The 18013-nt window shown below is 47.5% G+C and overlaps 1 protein-coding gene across 2 annotated transcripts in view; it reads right to left on the reverse strand.

Annotated features, from left to right (window-relative positions):
- Positions 1-18013, reverse strand: part of l(1)G0289 (lethal (1) G0289) — a 113255-nt gene that overhangs the window by 19364 nt on the left and 75878 nt on the right. For both annotated transcript variants that reach the window (XM_065440696.2, XM_065440697.1), the window contains exons 10-11: positions 16618-16760; positions 10738-10864 (exon numbers count right to left, since the gene is read on the reverse strand). In XM_065440696.2, coding sequence (XP_065296768.1) covers positions 10738-10864; positions 16618-16760 — 270 coding nt within the window. The remainder of the gene's footprint in view (positions 1-10737; positions 10865-16617; positions 16761-18013) is intronic.

The following is an 18013-nucleotide window of genomic DNA, read 5'->3' on the forward strand; positions in this document are numbered from 1 at the left end:
ATGTCTCGGGCCGCCAGAGTACAGTTGTACCTGACTATATCGAACTCGTTTACATCGAATTATTCTATATATCGAACAATTTCTGGGCATGGTGTAGCTACAATGAGTATATATAGCAAAAATTACGCTTACATCGAACAAAAATAGCAACGACTCTTGATTTATAGAACGTCAAGCGGCGGAAAAGTGCCCCCAGAAGTTGGCTTTCTCTTGTGGTGGCGGAGAAACCCAGCGGCGAGGGTCCATCCAACTGCTCTTCCTACCGTGAGCACGCTGGCTTGAGCAAGCCGTCGACACCACCCTGCAAGAAATGATCCTGGCCCACCCGCAGCGTTTGCTCAGACAGCCTATCAGAAGCTCTTGTGCCCTCGTCGTGCAAGATGGCAAAAGTGCGAGTTGTCTCGCTGCTTTTGGTTCATTATGTTGCGCCTTGTGGGCCGAGGCGGCAGATTTTGCCTTTTATCGTGAAGCTCGAAATCATAAATCGGGTCGAATGTGGTGAGAAGTCGGATATCCCCGCAGCGTGCAAGATTCCAAGGAGCACTTCCAGCGCGATCTTGAAGAATAAGGGAGAGATTAGGGCTAAAGTGGACAAACTTATGACCCGGTGCCCGTGGCACCCGATGCGTTTGCACCGCCATGTATAAGTGGTTCATCCGAAATTGCTTCTGACATGCCAGCTTCCGCGTGCTCGGTGATGACTAAATTCTGATGAATGCGACGAAGCCGTTGCCGGTGTTGCCAAAGTTTGGAGCGAGCTGTCAGAATTTCCGGAAGCTGTCAAGGAATCAATGGTGGCCGAGTTTGTGAGTGCAGATGATGGTGTCGCGACCGCGGGAGAGCCCGAAATCAAAGACTACATTGCCAACATCATAAGTGAAAGTGGGCAAAATGCCGGCACTTGCACTAGTTTGGTGCTTCTGCGCGAATGCAGAAGGTTGTGGCCTCAGCTGCTCCGACTCCTTAGACAATGTGGAGAAGTGTGTTCATCGCAGGTAGCGAAATTGCCCAAGCAGAAGGAAATGCAGGACTATTTCATGCAAAACTAAGCTAGTTTCATCAATAAATTGTTTTTATAAATGGTATGTGCTTTTATGACATTCAATTATTTAGCAGGCTTATATCGAATTATGCTCCATATCGAACTGACGGGCATTTTCTTGCCAGTTCGATATAGCCGGGTTTGACTGTATCACCAGCTCCATGTGCGTCGGCATCTCGTGTTGCAACGATGCTGCGCATCGCTTCGCAACATGTAGATGTCACTGTCAAATTTTTTAGTTACTTCATATTCTACGTTTTTTAGTTACTTCAGATTCTACGTTTTTTTTACCCAAACCGTATGAATGAGGTTCTGCTGTATAGCGGAACCCACTTAAAATGATACCGGTTTTAACAATACAGTGGAACCCCGGTTATACATCCCCCAGTTTTACGACTACCCAGGCTTTACGATGGATTAGCGCAGTCCTGGCGAAGTCCCCACAGAAGCCACACATTAAAAACCCCGGTTATCCGACGCAATTTTACACCTGACCCGCATTATACGACGACACTCGTGAAGCACGGGATGAAACGGCAGACGAAAGAAGAGTGCTGCGGGTCTCTTTCCTCACTTCGTCTCTCCGCTCCATCTCTCCCCAATCACTTCCTCCCTCTCTCCTCGGCGGCGTCGCCTCTTGTTGCGTTGGGGAAGCATTTCTCTCCTTCCAGTTTCCCAGCAGCAGATCGCCGACAAGGTAGCGCGGAGAAGCCTAGGTTTATCGCACGTGTTCTTTGTCGTGATCCTAGCGACCAGCGTTCAGCGGAGGTTTTTAGTTGTGTGGAGCAACGCAACGCGCGATGTACAGAAAGCAGACAGTTCTGGCGCTCGGCAATAAGCTGAATATTATCAAGGAAGCGGAAAAGCGGCATGGAGCCAAGAAAGCCAGCATTGCCCGGGACCTTAAGATACCCAAATCTTCGCTTAAGACGATACTGGAAAACAAAGTGGTGATATTGCATAATGCCAACAAGTTCAGGCTCAAGCGGAAAGAGGCAAAAGAAGGACAGCATGAGAAGTTAGAAAAAGTTCTGGTCAAGTGGGCTGCATCAAGGACTGAGCTCTGTAATCAACGTTGACGGCGCCATTCTAAAAGAAAAGGCGGACCTTGTAGCATTGCGCCTCGGCATCGTCGAGTTTCAAGCATCGAATGGGTGGCTGGATCGCTTTAAAAAACGAAACAGGACTGTGTACAGCCGCTCCTGCGAAGAAAGCACTTCCGTGGACGTTTCGACGGTGAACGAGTGAATGGAGTCGCTGCCGGAGATGATTGCTGCATACAAGCCCTGCAACATTTTCAATGCCGATGAGAGGGGTATTTCTTACCATATGCAGCCCGAGCAAACCATTGCGTTTAAGGGCGACAGCTGTCATGGTGGCAAGCGTAGTAAAGAGCATGTGACGGCACTATTCTGTGCTAGCGAGGACGGTTCCAAGAGGCTGCCCGTGCTCGTTGCTGGAAAGTTTGCAAATCTACGGTGCTTTAAGAACTTGAAGACGCTGCCATGCAGCTCCTTCAACAAAAAGGCATGAATGACAGCTTCGCTCTTCAGCAATTTTTTGCAGCAGCTGGATAACAAAATGGGTGCTAAGGCGAGGAAAATATTGCTTTTCGTGGACAATGCACCGTGACACCCACCTGATACGTCCAGCCTGAGGAACATAAACGTCGTTTTTGTTCCACCCAACTGCACAAGCCGGCTGCAGCCGCTAGATGCCGGCATCATTAAGTGTGTCAAGCAAGGGTACCGGAAGCGGTTAGTGCAGCGTCGGCTGGCGGCTATGGAGCACAGTGAGTCGGAAGAAAAGATCACTGTGCTCGAAGACATGCATTTTATTGCCAGTTCGTGGAACGCAGTGTCGCAAAGCACAATCGCTAACTCGTTCAAGCACTGTGGCTTTAAGCGAGAGACTGCCTCCTCTGCTGGGGACGCAACAACCTCGAAGCAGCTCGAGGCCGATGCAGGCTTCGCCGACGCAGATTTCGAGGGTTTAAACATCACCATGACCTTCTCAGAGTACCTGGAGGCCGACGACAGTGTTGTGATCTGCGGCGTTCGCGCCGGCTGGCGGGAATCGCGGCAGTGAGCCATGGAGTGCCGTAAAGGTTCGGTTGAATAAACATGATTGGTACCTGTACTGCAGCATTAATTCTTATCGAAATAATTTTTTTTGGTAATTTGGGTTTCCAAGCCCCGCAAAGTATGTTAGTACATTGAAGTTTCTCGCAAATCCGTTCCGCGAAATTAGTATTTTTATAGGCATAATTTATGTTCAGATTTTATGACGCCCACATTTTACGACGCTTTCTCGCGGTCCCGAGAAATTTGTATAATCGGCGTTCCACTGTACATCGGTTATAACAATGAGAAGCTGCTGCACCATCAACTTTTGTATGTTTTCCATGGTGAAATAACCCGCTTACTACAATTCCCCAATGCCGCATTATCGGTTATAACAATGAAGTTTGGCTGCTGGAAGTCCGTGCCGAAAGGTAGTGAAATGCGAAATCCTTGAAATGAAAAAAAAAAAAAATGAAAATGAGAAATTCGAGCCATTGCACGATGCTTCCACCCCTCTGAACACGAATGGACTGTGCCCATAGCTTTATGCCAGGCCACCCTCCGAAACATGAATTTACCGCACCAAGTGCACTGCTCCCAGATTGCTCGTTGGATCCTTATTCAGCACAGTTCTGCAAACCGCTTTGATTGCTCGCGTTCACCTTTGCTGGTTGCGTCGAAATCGTTCTTGGCCGCATGGTTTCTCAGCCTCATTTGACTCGCTGCCGAAACGGAAGATAGCTGATCCGCCCACTTATCATCGGCAATACACGACGTTGCCTGTGAAAAGAAAGCACACAGCTATAGATGTGAAAGCTAAGTGCTTCCAACCGATGAGGTGATCGTCGCGAACATGCTTGCATCGGATAGTGATGGCAACGACGGCAGCGATGACGCGGTAGGGCAGGCTGCCTCAACGTTGTCCTCACAGGAGGCCCAGCAAAGGATTCATTCCCTCCCTCTGGGGCTTTGTTTACGCGGGGAATCTTCCGTGGAGCACATGGATGCGTTGGAGAAGGATGTCGGCAAGCTTTGCATAAAGTGTGCAAGGCTGACGGACATAGGGCTTTCTCGTGCAAGCCAGTGAGAAGTACATGGTGAGATGCTTGTAGCGATCTCACCTCAGCGTTTCTCCTGGATTTCTCAAGATGACAGGCTGCCGCAGCAACCTTCTCCCATTTTTTTAAAAGGCCCCTTTAGGGCCACCAGAGCGATGTCTCAGCGGAGCTCACATATCACTTGCCGTTCATTACACCTCTTAGCAGTTGTTATAGCAATGCCATTCTTTGATGCAGACAGCCACGGCTTGTTACCCACAATGGGAGCGCCCAGGAAGCAGGTAAACGAGTGAACACAATCAGCAGCCAGATGGAGGAAAGTGGTGGCGAGTGGCACTGGCCTTCCCACCATTATAGTTTTCTCACATCAGCTCTGCCATCCCCCTATTTTGATTTTGTCGTGCAACCTCGCTATAGCAATTAATGGTTGTAACAATAGAATTTTCGTGGCACTTTAATGCTGTTAAAAGTGGCTTTGACTGTATACATAAAATATATCCAGTGGAACCTTGTTTATATGATCCTGTTACGTACGACTTTCCGGTGCCAATGTTTGCGATAGAGAACACAAACAAGTGACCCAATACAGTTATGTGTGCATTTTACCAGTTAATACATGTCCGGAACACACAATCTTTCGGCACCAACATTCAGTGGATAGCCAAAAGGCGATCGTGTGATATGTTTCCTTCCAGGCCACTAGATCCTGTGTAAACAAGAAAAGGTACGAGGTGTGTGCCATTGAGAACAGTAGCCGCCCGTCCCACAGCTTCACCACGATGCTCACCCACTTCGCCCGATAACGGTGGTGTGAACTAAGTTTCTTATTACGGTATAAGTAAATCTCCTCCCGGGTTATCACACACCGCATTCACAGCTATCGCTGCTAACCCTTTTGCAATAAGCATCTTCACCTATCTGTTTCACAGCACGTGGGGCATAGTGCCGCTGGAAGGATACGGAACACGTTTAATAGGCAATAACCCAAATGCGCCGCCGTTTGCTGCTGAAGGCGGTGCACAGAAAGCATCATGTAATGCTCTGGTCGCATTGCAGGCTTCATATTCTGGTGTTGTCCATGAACTCGATTTCATTTATATTTCCCGTCGCAGTCTTAATACACTATGCAATAGAAAAATGACAACGTGCCTCTTTGGTCTCTTGGGCCCTACCATCTCGGCGAGTGTCCATGCCTGCCTCAACAATTTGTGCCAACAAAACAGCACCAACCACTCGTAGAAGCTGCCGACCCAGGCTGAATTCGAGGAGCACAAACATAAGCTCGCCAAAGCCATAAAAGCGGCAACATGCTTCTCAGTCCGCTCAAGCCTCACCCGCTCGACTCGCAGCATTGGCATCTTGTGCTGCAATGATTCAGCAATGGTTTTCATTGCCGTATTTATTAGAATCCAACGCACACTTTTTTTTTCCGCTAAAATAGGTCCGAAAATTGCGTGCGCATTAGAATCGAGTACGACCCTGAATCTGTGCCACCACATCGCCATCAGCACTTCAAAGCGGTCGCCTTGCACACGCTTCGAGCCTAGCTGCTGTAGCTTCCTCCATGTGCTGTAGTACGTGCTCTCAGGTTAGTGCACCATCCGTCTTCCCGTTCTCATTTTTCGCGTTTGCTCTATCAGCATAGAAGGGCTGACTGCAAAGACATGCCGAGTTCATCACAATGCCGCAATTAAAAGGAAAGCGATCATGTATGCGGAGGCGGACGGAAATGGGGCCGCATCACGGGCATTCCGAGTTCCTGAAACTTGTACGCGGGACTGGCGCAAACAGGAGAGGCGTTCTACTCCGGCAGCTGCTACATACGGCGCAGTCCCTATCTTGAAAGCAATCTGCGATGCAGACAGAGTCTACACATCTAGGCGCACCATGCTGTCTTCTCGTTGCTTAGTGCGCACTGAAGCAACAGTCCACACAAAGGTCAATTCGCTTGCTCCTGCTACCGCACTTCTCCCTTCCAGCATTTTGATAAAGAGCTTCTGTGGTCATTGCATAAGACTTGTTCATGTTTGCTTATTCACACCATGCTTGTTAATTTAGTTAGTAAGCGAATGTTTAAAAGTTTATACGGCCGATAAAACTAGTATCCTTACTTTTCGTATAGCTGTCTACTAATTTTCTAACGTAATCGATGCTTCACGTTTCTGCCGAAACTGTGACTTTTTTTTTTATTTATCGCAACTTTAGCGCATTGGGAGTAAATCTTTGTTACCTTACTTACTCGAATCTAGGCCGACCTCGATTCTAAGCCGATCCCCTAAAGTCCGAAGCCAAAAAAATAAATACCATATATTACCTCGAATGTAGGCCGAACAAAAAAGCGAAGACAGCGTTCACAAAATACAAACAACATTTATTGAATCTGAACGTGCAGAGCTTATTCAACGTCATCGTCGCTGCTAGACTCATCCCTGTGTTCCTTGTCACTGTCATCTTCAAACAGTGCACTATCTTCGGTACCGTCAAGCGCATTAGATATGCTGCACTTTTTAAAGGCGCACACGATCAAAGTACCTGGGATGTCGTCCTAGGCTGCAGCTACCCAGCCCGTCAGTTGCGATAGCGATGCACATTTGATGCGGCCCGTTGCTGTTAGCATGTGGTCTTCGTCAGTCAACCAGTCCATGTAATATTTACACAGACGGTCCTTGAAAGGTTTGTTGATGCAGACATCAAGTGGCTGCAACTGGCCCATCATGCCGGCCGGTATGACAGCGAGGTCCGTGTTCGCTTGGGCGAGTGCAGCCTTCATGTTGTCGGTCAAGTGCCCACGGTAAGAGTCGACGACAAGGAGTGAGTTCTTTGTCAAAAGGGCTCCTGGACGCCATCACCACACAATCTTAACCCACTCTTCCACCATCACACTCGTCATCTACCCATTCTCATTTACCTGCACAATGACATTTCTTGGGAAAGTTTCTCGAGCAGGCAGTGTCTTCCTTTTAAATATCATATGAGGGAGTTTATGTCCATCAGCTGTGCAGCACAGCATCACAGTTGCGGGCTGCTTCTCGTAGCCTGCATAGCGCACCTTCACCCCCTTGGCACCCTTTTCATTCATGGTGTACGCTACTGGCATATCAAAATACACAGCCGTCTGGTCGGCGTTGCCGATTTGCCCAAGGTTGTAGCCTGCCCCTTCTTTCTGTCACAGCATGTAGTGCTGAAAAGCTATCAGCTTTTCTTCGAAATTGCTTGGCAGCTTCTGGGTGATTGAAGTGCGACGTCGGAGGCTGAAAGCCAAAGCGCTTCATGAAAAATCTAAGCCAGCCCCAGCTGGCTTTGAAATTCTTTGGCGTTAGGCCTCGCTCCCTCGGAAGTTCCCTCGCTTTCGCTTGGAGCACTTCTGTTGTCACTGGAAGGGCAGCTGCTCTCTGCGTCCGAACAAAGTCGGCCAAAACTGTTTCCACTTCGTCGTGACGGCCTTTCTTTGGTCTGCTAAATGCCATCCTCATTGCGGCACACGCAAAAATGCTGCTGTCGTTGTTCCCTCCAACGACAGACGTTTTTCTCGTCGACGCTGAAGTCCCGCCTGGCTTCAAGGTTCGACAATGCCTCTGCAGCTATCACAACTTTTCGCTTGAAAGCGGCCCTGTAGTGGCATCTCCTGCTTGGTGCCATTGCGATAACACCACGCCGTACACCGATACAGCCGGCATGACACAGGTCTAAAAAGCGACCTCGCTTGTGTACGGTTGGCTACTGGCACGGCTAGTAGCGGCTGCGATACTGACTTTTCTAGATGGCGCTAGCTATGCACCATATTTAGTAGTTTCAATGAAAAATCTGGCACATTTTTTAAAATCCTCGAATCTAAGCCAACCCTAGAGTTTGGAATATAATTATTTGAAAAACACTATCGGCCTAGATTCAAATAAATACGGTATTCCAAATGAGAGAAAGTTGTATTCCTGTAAGAAAGAATGAGGTGCGCGGTACTGTAAAAGACTTTTCTTTCTTTAGGTTGCGGCAAACAGGTGTGCCTTACAATTGAGAGCGGTATCAGTTAAAATTGAGGGCGTTACAATTGAGTAAATACGGTATGCGGATATCAACTCAGGGTGTCTACCAAGTTGACATTTCCAAATTCCCTGAGTTTTCCAGGTTTTCCCTGAGTGCCATTGCAAATTTCCCTGAGTGATGCAGAACTATGTTTTATGTCAAGACGGGCTGAAAACATGTCGCCTGATGCTATCACACCCTAGTAGGCACATGAAGAAAATTTCAAAAGCGACTTAATCCAATTTGAATACTAACGAGTAGTGTTAATGTTATTCAAAAAGAGAATAGAAGGCAGTGGTTAGTAAAATGCACAGCAAAATAAAGTGTCTTCGAAAAACATTGCAATGGAGTCGGACATTCTCAAATATGAATCAAAAGGAGATGCATATAGACGCAAATATTTTCGAATATGAGCTATTTCTATCAACTGATCGCAAGCTCAGTGGTATGAGGCCCGAACTTTGTAACAATTGAGATTCTCTCTAAACAGCTCGTAAGTCAACCTCAACTGTTCTAACATACTCTCAGCCCGCGCACGACACCCGAGTGTTTTGTTTCACTGCATTAAAGAGTTTATTTTGGTTTGGATGAGGGACACGTGCACCTCGGCATCAGCCAAAACTAAGTTTTGAGCTCAAGCTCCTTCAAAATGGCGGCAGCAAGCTTCCTTTCCCGTTTATTCCTCAATGAGTAGTTCATTTCTGTTTTGTCCTCCTTCCGCCACTCGTTTGCCCCAAGGACCATTTGAAGCATCTTGGTCAGTTGCACAGTCCACGACCGGTTTTTTCGAACTCCCTAGGGGCCGCGAAAACGTCCGTAAAATCGGCCAGTTGCAAAAAAAGTTGGAGGCTTAACAAGGTTAAGCCCAGTGGATGCGAAGCTGGCTAGGCGTTCTTCGCGTTCTTCATCGGTTTCCGTAGCACGCTGCAGCCTTCGTTTTGCATTCCTATTATTAACGTCCTTAGCGTTTGAAGGCATGTTGACCGCATACACGCCCGGCGCAAAGACGCTGGCGCGGTTGCGGGCACAGATACTGACGCGACGGCGGGGGCGCGCCGCTTCATCCCTCGCGTGACGTCACATATCACGTGATGCAGCGATGGTGGCGCCGCCGCCGCGTCGCGCGCGACGGCGCGAACCGAAGCGTGGAGGCCTCCGCCGGGCGACGTCCGACGGCGCGATATGAGGCCCCACCTGCAGCCAGTGTGACGTCATCACGTGACGTCATGCCACGTGACCGACTTGAAGGTCACTTGAAGGTCAATGGTGGCCACCGCCGGGAGGCGACCGACGGCGCGATATGAGGCCCCATCTGCAGCCTGTGTGACGTCATCACGTGACGTCATGTCACTTGACCCCACTTCGGGGTCAATGGTGGCCACCGTCGGGCGTCGCGCGAAGGCCCGAAACCTACGTTAATATGCTTCGCAAAAAATAAATGCGTGTCATTTACTGCCCTTAGGGACTCAAATCGCCACAGGCACGTTCGAAAACGCTCTGAAGGCCTGTCGCTACACATATTAGACATATCGGTGCACGTAATGTGACAGGAAATACCGGCTGCACGCGTGTATAATTAAGGAATACATACTGTGTTCCGTGGCAATAGTCCCTTCCCACGCTTGTTATGCTTCACTGCAATACTTTTGTGTATGCTTCACCAAGTAACATTTCTTTACAGAGTCAAAGCTGATTTTCAGGAACTGGCATTTTCTATGTCAATCGCGAGGATCACAAAGGCGGAGTCCATGCCATTGCTGACAGCAGCTAATTCTTTCAATAAAAGCTCGGCACCCAACGGCAAGAAGTTTCATGGCGAACGTCGAAGCAGCTAGGCCTAGCGTCGCCGCAGTGATGGCAATGGCTGCCAGCGGATCTGCGTTCGAGATCGCCGGTTCGGGGTGACGAAGTAATCAAAACGGCAGCCGTGGTGCCTTTGATTATTGCCGTTTCGGACCTGCTGTCACGGCAAAATGTCCGGAAAATCGGACGGCGAACAGTTCTTGCGTCGGAAATTTCACACGTTCTGATACGTTGACTCTATCGGGTACGTGACGGTGCCGCGAAGCCGTCCAAATTATCGGGAATCCGGAAAGTCAGTCCTTGACTGTACACTAGCAACTCCTCCAGCCGACGACAGGGCGTCAAAGACGATTCATTACGATTCCTGTCTGTTACTCGAGCCAGCATTACCGCGACTTTCGACCCTTTCAGTAAAATTGCCGCTAATTTTCCCTGATAGAGGCCCAAATTCCCTGAGTTTTCCCTGACTTTTTCCAGACTACTAAAAATCCCTGAGAATTCCCGGTTTTCCCGGTTTTCCCGGTTGGTAGACACCCTGCAACTACAGTTGAGTGTTTCTTTTTAGTGCCTTGGGATTGTTCGTTATCTCAGTTGGTACGTCCTTTCCTTAATTGTTTCCCAAAACATATGAAGAGGTTCCATGTCAGCACATATGCAACATGGCTACAAAAGTAAATGCACACAAAAGGCTGATATGCACAGGCAAGCACTGGATTACTCGAGTGCGAGGTCACAATTGCAGCTTTCTCACCATTGGCGACAGCGATGGAAGCATTGGCTACTGTCGCTGTAGCGGAGCTGCTTGGCGCTGTTGGAACAGCTGGCGGTGGCACTGTGGGGCGTGGAGCGGCACTGCACTGCGAGGCATTCTTCTTTTCCTGCAGAAAGAACAGCTGCTGATTGAGCACGATTCTCAAACCTACATGGCAGTCACTACCACGTGATTAAATGTAGATGTTACCCAGTTGCAATAAAAACAAGTGAAAGTGTCGTGGAAGCAGCTCCACTAGCCCCCTTCGAAATACGATTCTGCGCACTGAACCAGCGACCAAACGCATGTAGCTTCAATCCACGGATCGTGTCTGGCCACGCAACAATAGGGCAGGCTACATGAAACTATTCAAGTAGAAGGCACAGTGAGAGATAGTAAAGACAGCGAAGACTCGAGAAAGTGTGGCAAGCGATCACAAAGCCAGTGGAAACTGTCGCTGCCACCAAGACCAGCAAAAATAAACCGCAGCAGTCACGAATGAAACAAAACTAAGATGACGTCGGTAGATTAGACGGTGTGGAAACAGCATTCGCTCAAAGTCTGGCTTAATCAGCACTTGCTCACCACTGCCGTAGCTCGTTATATATAATGATTTGAAGTAGTTTCATGATGAATTAGGCACTGATACCGTATTTACACGATTGTAAGTCGATCCAAATGTAGGACGACCCCCACCCCCAAAAAAACTTGCGAGCACATTTCACACAAGAGAAATTTATTGACGTGGTTGATGAAGACTACTCATCGTCACTGGAGTTGTCCTCACCGGTGCTGCTGCCGTCACAGCTGCTGCGGTCCCACGGCACGTCGTCACCAAGTGTGAGTCCATATTTGGTGAACGACCGCACCACAACATCGCGCGATACCGCCGTCCACGTAGAGAGGACCCACCCGCACACAGTAGCCATGGAGGCCCTCCTCACACGCCCGCTTGGGGTAAGTTCGCGGTTTTTTCTGGATATCCACTCGTATTCGCGGCGCAGCAGGTCCTTAAAAGACTTGTTGACTCCCTCGTCGAGAGGCTGAAACTGCTCCGTCAAGCCACCGGGGATTACGAGCATGTCGGTGTGCTCCTTGTGAAGCACCGCTTTCACCTTGTCAGTGAGGTGGTCCCGGAAATAGTCTGTAGTGCGGGACGTGAGCGCGGCTGGAAATCAGCACAAAGAAGCGAGTGATACGTCCCCGAAGAACAAGCAACAACTGACTTAATTTTTGCGTTCGTTCAGCCTTTACGGCTCGATTGCACACCCTCGCACCACTTCCCTTTCCTGCATGCTTCACGATGATATTTTATCGAGTCAAAAAGGAAAAGGGTGTCTGGCTGCTGCCAGACACCATATATCACTTCCCCTCCTAGTGAGTTAGCAAACGTTCATAGGACGATTTAAATTGTTCACAAGTCCATATGACGGGACACCCTGGAGACTCGTCTACTGCGTGTCCTTGAGACTTGGCGTGATCCTGCGAATGAATGTTGCCTTCAATGCCTCGTAAATGTTGTCTGCTGGTGGGGAACGTAGCAGGTCTCGAATTTCGCTAGCGGTTGATAGGGGCAGACTGCTCACCACATAATGGTATTTCGTGGAATATGCTGTGATGCGCCGTGCAGCGAATTGTGAATCTACCTGAATGAACCACAATGCAGGGTCCGCAGTCCAAAATGGAGGCAGTTTGACATCGATGCCGGAGAGTGTCGGAATTTCGGTGCTTTGAGGTGTGTCCATAGCACTTGCTGCTCGTCCGGCTCACCAATGTAGTGTGGGACGCGAGCGCGGCTGGAAATCAGCAGAAAGAAGCGAGAGATGCGTCCCTGAAGAACAAGCAACAACTGACTTTATTTTTGTGTTCATTCGGCCTCTACTGCTTGGTTGCACACCCTTGCACCACTTCCCTTTCCCACACACTCCATGAGAATATTTTATCGAGTCAAAAGGGGAAAGGGTGTCTGGCTGCTGCTGTGTGACCTTGAGGCTGCCACAAGTCCAACACTAGCAGGTTGGCGATGTCTCTCTTGAGAGATGCCCCCGGCCTCAGGAGCCACACCAGACAGTACCACTCCGCTACCATATCATCCGTCATACAGCCCTTTGCATTCACCCGTACCACAACGCCTTTAGGAAGTACTTCTTTAGGCATTGTCTTCCTTTTAAACACGATGTACGGGCGAAGCTTCATGCCATCCGCCAAGCATGACAACATGACAGTATAACGCAGATTTTCATTGCCCGTTGTTAGTAAATTCACATCGCATGCTCCCTTAACACTCACTGTCGTATTGCTGGTCATATCAAAGTATACGGGAGTCTAGTCGGCATTGCCGATCTGGCCGAGCAAATACCGTTGGGAGTCGTGAAGTTTCAGGAAGTGCCTATGGAAGGCGAGGACCTTCTCCTCATGTGCAGTCGGCAACTTCTGGCACACGCTGGTGTGTCTATGTAGGGAGAAGCCAACCCTCATCATAAATTTAGATGCCCAGGCCCTGCTAGCTTTGAATTGAGTCCTCGGTATTCCTGCTTCCAAAGCGAAGACACTGGCTTGTTGCGTGATCATTTCACACATGACGAACAGTAATCGTTCGCGCAGATCAGTCACATATGCTGAAAGCTTCGTCTCCAGCTCCGGAAAACGTCCCGACTTAGGGCCGCGGAAACCATGGCACTTGGAGTCGCATGAGAAAATTCCCTCGCGTTGAAGCCGCCACTGCCGCACCACACATTCACTCACTCCAAACTTGCGTCCTGCTGCACAGTTGTTAGTTTCCTCAGCATGGAGCATAGCAGCCCATTTGAATGCTGCTGTGAACGAGCGCCAACAGTTCCTTGGACCCAGGGCACCCATGACAGGCGTGACGATTGAGCACAACCGGCACAACAGGAGCACAGAAGTGACAATCACGTGGCCGTCGAAAAAGCCATATCTCAAAGAGAAGCTCTTCCGTCAACTACCAATACCCCCCAAACCTGTGACTCTTCCACCAATGATCGATGCTCCCACAAGAGACTTGCGCTCGCGGTGCGTGCAATAAATGTTTCTTTAAAAAAAAAAAACCTGCTGTACAAGCTTGTGGAATAACCATACGCTGTGGGTTGATCGTGAAACTTTATTTGCAAGAAGAACACATTCGCTGAGAGATGACCATCCAAGCAACCGAAAGCGGCCACTGCCGCACACGATTTCCTTTACCTCGGGAGTACGTTACTCGCATTCAAGGAGTGTTTTGTTGGTCTCTAATAAACAAAATGAGTATTAGCGAATTCCTTGATTCAATTCATGGAGCTAACATAGCCAGGATTGTATCACATTGCTCAATACATTTCCGAACTCGATGGTGTACGGTGGGCACAGATTGGGAGCGCCAACTTTCAGAGTGGGCATCGCCTGTATTGACGTCAAAATGTATGCAATACGGTAAATTAATGTGCTACGCTTCAACCGTAACCATGAAAACGTAGGTGCAAAGTTTTAACCACGCTGTAGTATCGCTGATTTCACATAAAGGAAAGGTAGTTTATGACATATACAGCCCAAATGTGCTGTTTTCTAAAAATCCAGCTCTTGGCAATTTTTACGTTTTTCAAAGGCCGCGGCACCCCCTTAGGTAATTTTGTTCCACAGTTTTGATTAATCAAAGACCAGGCACATCACACACACCTGGAGCCTTTAAGACCAGTAAAAGGAAAACATCACCAAACAGTAGTGAGCTCGTTATTGGCTTGTGTGCTTGCACATTCGAACATTGCTGGCAAGCAGCAAGAAACACCAAATGTCATGCAGGTGACAGAGCACACCCCTTGATGTGTCTGTCATGGCGGTACGGAAACTGCGCTGACCATGTCCTATCCATGCTTGCAGGTATGCTTGCAGATACTAAGCTCTCAAACATGCCAGTGTCCAGTCGAAACAAGAAAGCACCATCCAAAAGTGAGTTTTGGTACCAATTAAAGGAATGAGCATTGTTTCAGTAGCAGCATGCCGTGTTGTTATTGCAAACATTGGAAAAAAAACCAGGAGGCAATCAATTACGCTAATAAAATGGAAATTTAAAATTATATTCTGGGGTTTAGCATGCTAAAACCATGATCTGATAATAAGGCAAGCTGCAATGGGGGACTCCAAATGAATTTTGAACACCTGTTCTTTTTTTTTTAATGTACACCAAAAGCATGGTAAACAGGTGTTTTTGCATTTTTCCACCATCCAAATGCGGCTGCCGTGAATGGGGTTTGATCCCGCGACCTCATGCTTAGCAGTGCAACAACGCCACTAAGCAGCCATGGTGGGTCAAAACCAAGAAAGCTTGTGCACACAGCCACCCACAGCCCACAGGCACCTAGCAACACCAGAATCTTAAGTAGATGCCTTATGAACAGCTGTCGGCCTTCTCCATGGTGCATACTACTTGGGAAAGGCCAGACAGTCTTGCTACCTGCACACTCGCATGTAGCAGTGCTGTGCCGTGGAATTTGGTGGCTTCGGTCGTCATTGACTTTTGCTAATCAATCTTCCAGAGAAATGTTACTGCCACAACAGATTGTAGATGTGGACAATCATGACGACATATCACCGAACATATCTCTGAAATCGGTAAACGCTGGTGTTCCTCAAGGCAGCATTCTCGGACCGCTCTTGCTTACTTTTTGTTAATGATGTCGCTAACATTAATAAAACCCGTACCTATAGAACCTGCCCGAGCGTGAGGCACGGCTTGAGTCCCGCCTGGTCGCCCAAGCAGCGCTATGCAGATGACGTGACTATTCCATTTTGCAAGTCTAACATTAAAACACTTCAGTTAAACATCAATAATTTTTTCAAAGGCCTGGTGACATGGAGTAAAAGAAATTCATGAAAAGTGCAAAACTAAAGCAATCCTTTTTACTCCCAAACAATCACTGGTAGTTCTCATAGAAGATCTTATGCTTCACCGAAAGACTGTAGAGGTTGTTGGACCCTTAAAAAGATTCAATGTATACTACCACAAGCATGTGTCCTGGGACACGCATGTTAAGCACATTATCACCAAACTTTCGAGGACTGTTGGCATTTTGGCTTTTTTTCTGCCGCCAAATATCCAATTACTGATTTACATCACATTATTTTTGCCCAACTTAAACTACTGCTTTCTTGTATGGGGCAAAACGACGTCATCCAATTTACTTTAATGGAGTGTACTTCAGAAGAAAGCCCTTAGACACATAGCTGGCGTGCCCTCAAATACACATACAGATCAACTTTTGAAGCGGTTTAACGTAATACCTGTTCGTAATCTTTATTCATACAGTACGGCCATACGGTGTAAACATAGCATGAATACTAGGGTAGACATCATAACATTGTTATCGCACTTGAAGATTACGACACCGATATACAACACACGAATCAAAGAGTATTGGAAAGTCCCGTTTTGTCGAACAGAATACGGTGAACAAATGCTTCAATACACCATATCTGCACTTCTAAATTTTTTTCGTGAAAGAGAGATCGATATCGCAACTGTTAGCAAAAACACCCTGTGCTCGATCCTTGCAATGCATTCATGATACCATTTGTTCTGTGTGGATGTGCTTTTCATTATATGCATTTTATGCACGCATCCCTGCAATTCTTCGGATTTTCAGTTTTTATATTTTGATAGCGAAATGTATGCTGTTTGTTTTTAATGCTTCTTGCACTCACGTAACTGAAATGTTAGAAAGTGGATTACTGGTTTCTCCTACTGTATGCCTAGTAAAGGGGGTCCGAGCCACTGATGAGTGAATTAATTTTCACTTTTAGTTCAGACTTTCCTCAATTCAACGTGGAAATAAACTAAACTTGATTCAATTCAACATTCTTCCAACACCACCCCCGCAGGGTACCCACCTCAAGGTCACACTGGTTCTCCAGCCAGCTCTGGCGGTGCCGGTCAATGCCGCTCGAGCAACGCTGCACCGCGTCGCACCACGAGCAGCTGAATGAGAGCTGCGCCGAACGGCATTCCTTGCAGGTCTTCAGGCCCAGGCATGCTGGGAGACGGCAAAGGGAGAGCAGAGTCAGTCACCCCAGACTTGCCGTAACGCAAGCACTGTGTGCGCCTTTGCAAGCACATCTTGCCTCATGTTTTGAGCCCCACTGCCGAAAAGAAATGTCGCTTGATTCCGAAAATGAATTCTGGAACAACTACTTTTTATGAAAAGTGCCACTAAAGCAGAACAGAATTATTTCAAAGGTTTTAGACCAACAGTAGCTTTTGCACCAGGTGTATAGCTGCAAGCGCATGCTACTGTGGACAAGAGAAACACAAATGGCAGTGACAATCTTACAAAGCAAGAAATGTCTGAAAAGACAGGCCAATTACTTTTAGTAAGAAAGCTGGAGCACACAGGTATGGATGCTTGCAGCCTGATCTCTGTATAACAGCTCGCATTATCAGCTAACTGCTCACATGCCCTGCCACAGCTTGTCGCGAATAATTATCCATGCTTTCCACTGTGTTCAAAGAAACAGGGAAACTTTACTAACTTAACCCATTTGCTACTGTGTGCCATGCACGTGGCTTCAGCATTTTGTGTCAAATGTTTGTTGTGTACAGTGCAAGAGGCATTGCACACCTTTGTACAAGTGAAGAGGATAAATTTGTTCCTGATGATAAATGACATCAGCACGAAGCCTGAAAGACTTCCTCATCAGTTGACCAACATCTAATAAATAAGATGACTTAACCTATTTTTGGTATAAAAAGCTTCATCTCATTGAGGCATCAAGTCACCTGGATATTTTATAATTCAGTTATAATCAAACTAATGCTTTGAGCAGCAATTTTCATTTCGCATATGTTCATGGTCAGCGCAGTGGTCAACACTTTCCGTACCATCGTGTTCTAATAAGATGTCCATAATTTGTTCCCTGAAAGGCCATAGTGACAACTAACCAATACCATGCTCCCACTCGCAAAGCCCATCAGAAACACGCAGCAGGCAAAAAAGTCATGGCTAAATATAATACTAGACAACCAGCACTACATGTTCAGACGGTCTTTCAACTTAAAATAAGAATAAAAAAGAACAAGAGCAGCAGCAGCTTGACAAATCAGGCATAAGTACCATGTTTACTCAAATACAGGTCGACTTCAATATGTTGAACTTGCTGAGAAACAAAATAATACAATATTTGACTGTTGGTTGACATATATATATATTTCTTTTAAACAGACCTCTGAACATGACACATCTTTATTTATAGTAAGATCAGCTTGCACATCGCGCTAGTCGATGCAACA

Source organism: Dermacentor albipictus, chromosome 1 (assembly GCF_038994185.2).
Source record: "Dermacentor albipictus isolate Rhodes 1998 colony chromosome 1, USDA_Dalb.pri_finalv2, whole genome shotgun sequence".
Lineage (NCBI taxonomy): Eukaryota > Metazoa > Arthropoda > Arachnida > Ixodida > Ixodidae > Dermacentor > Dermacentor albipictus.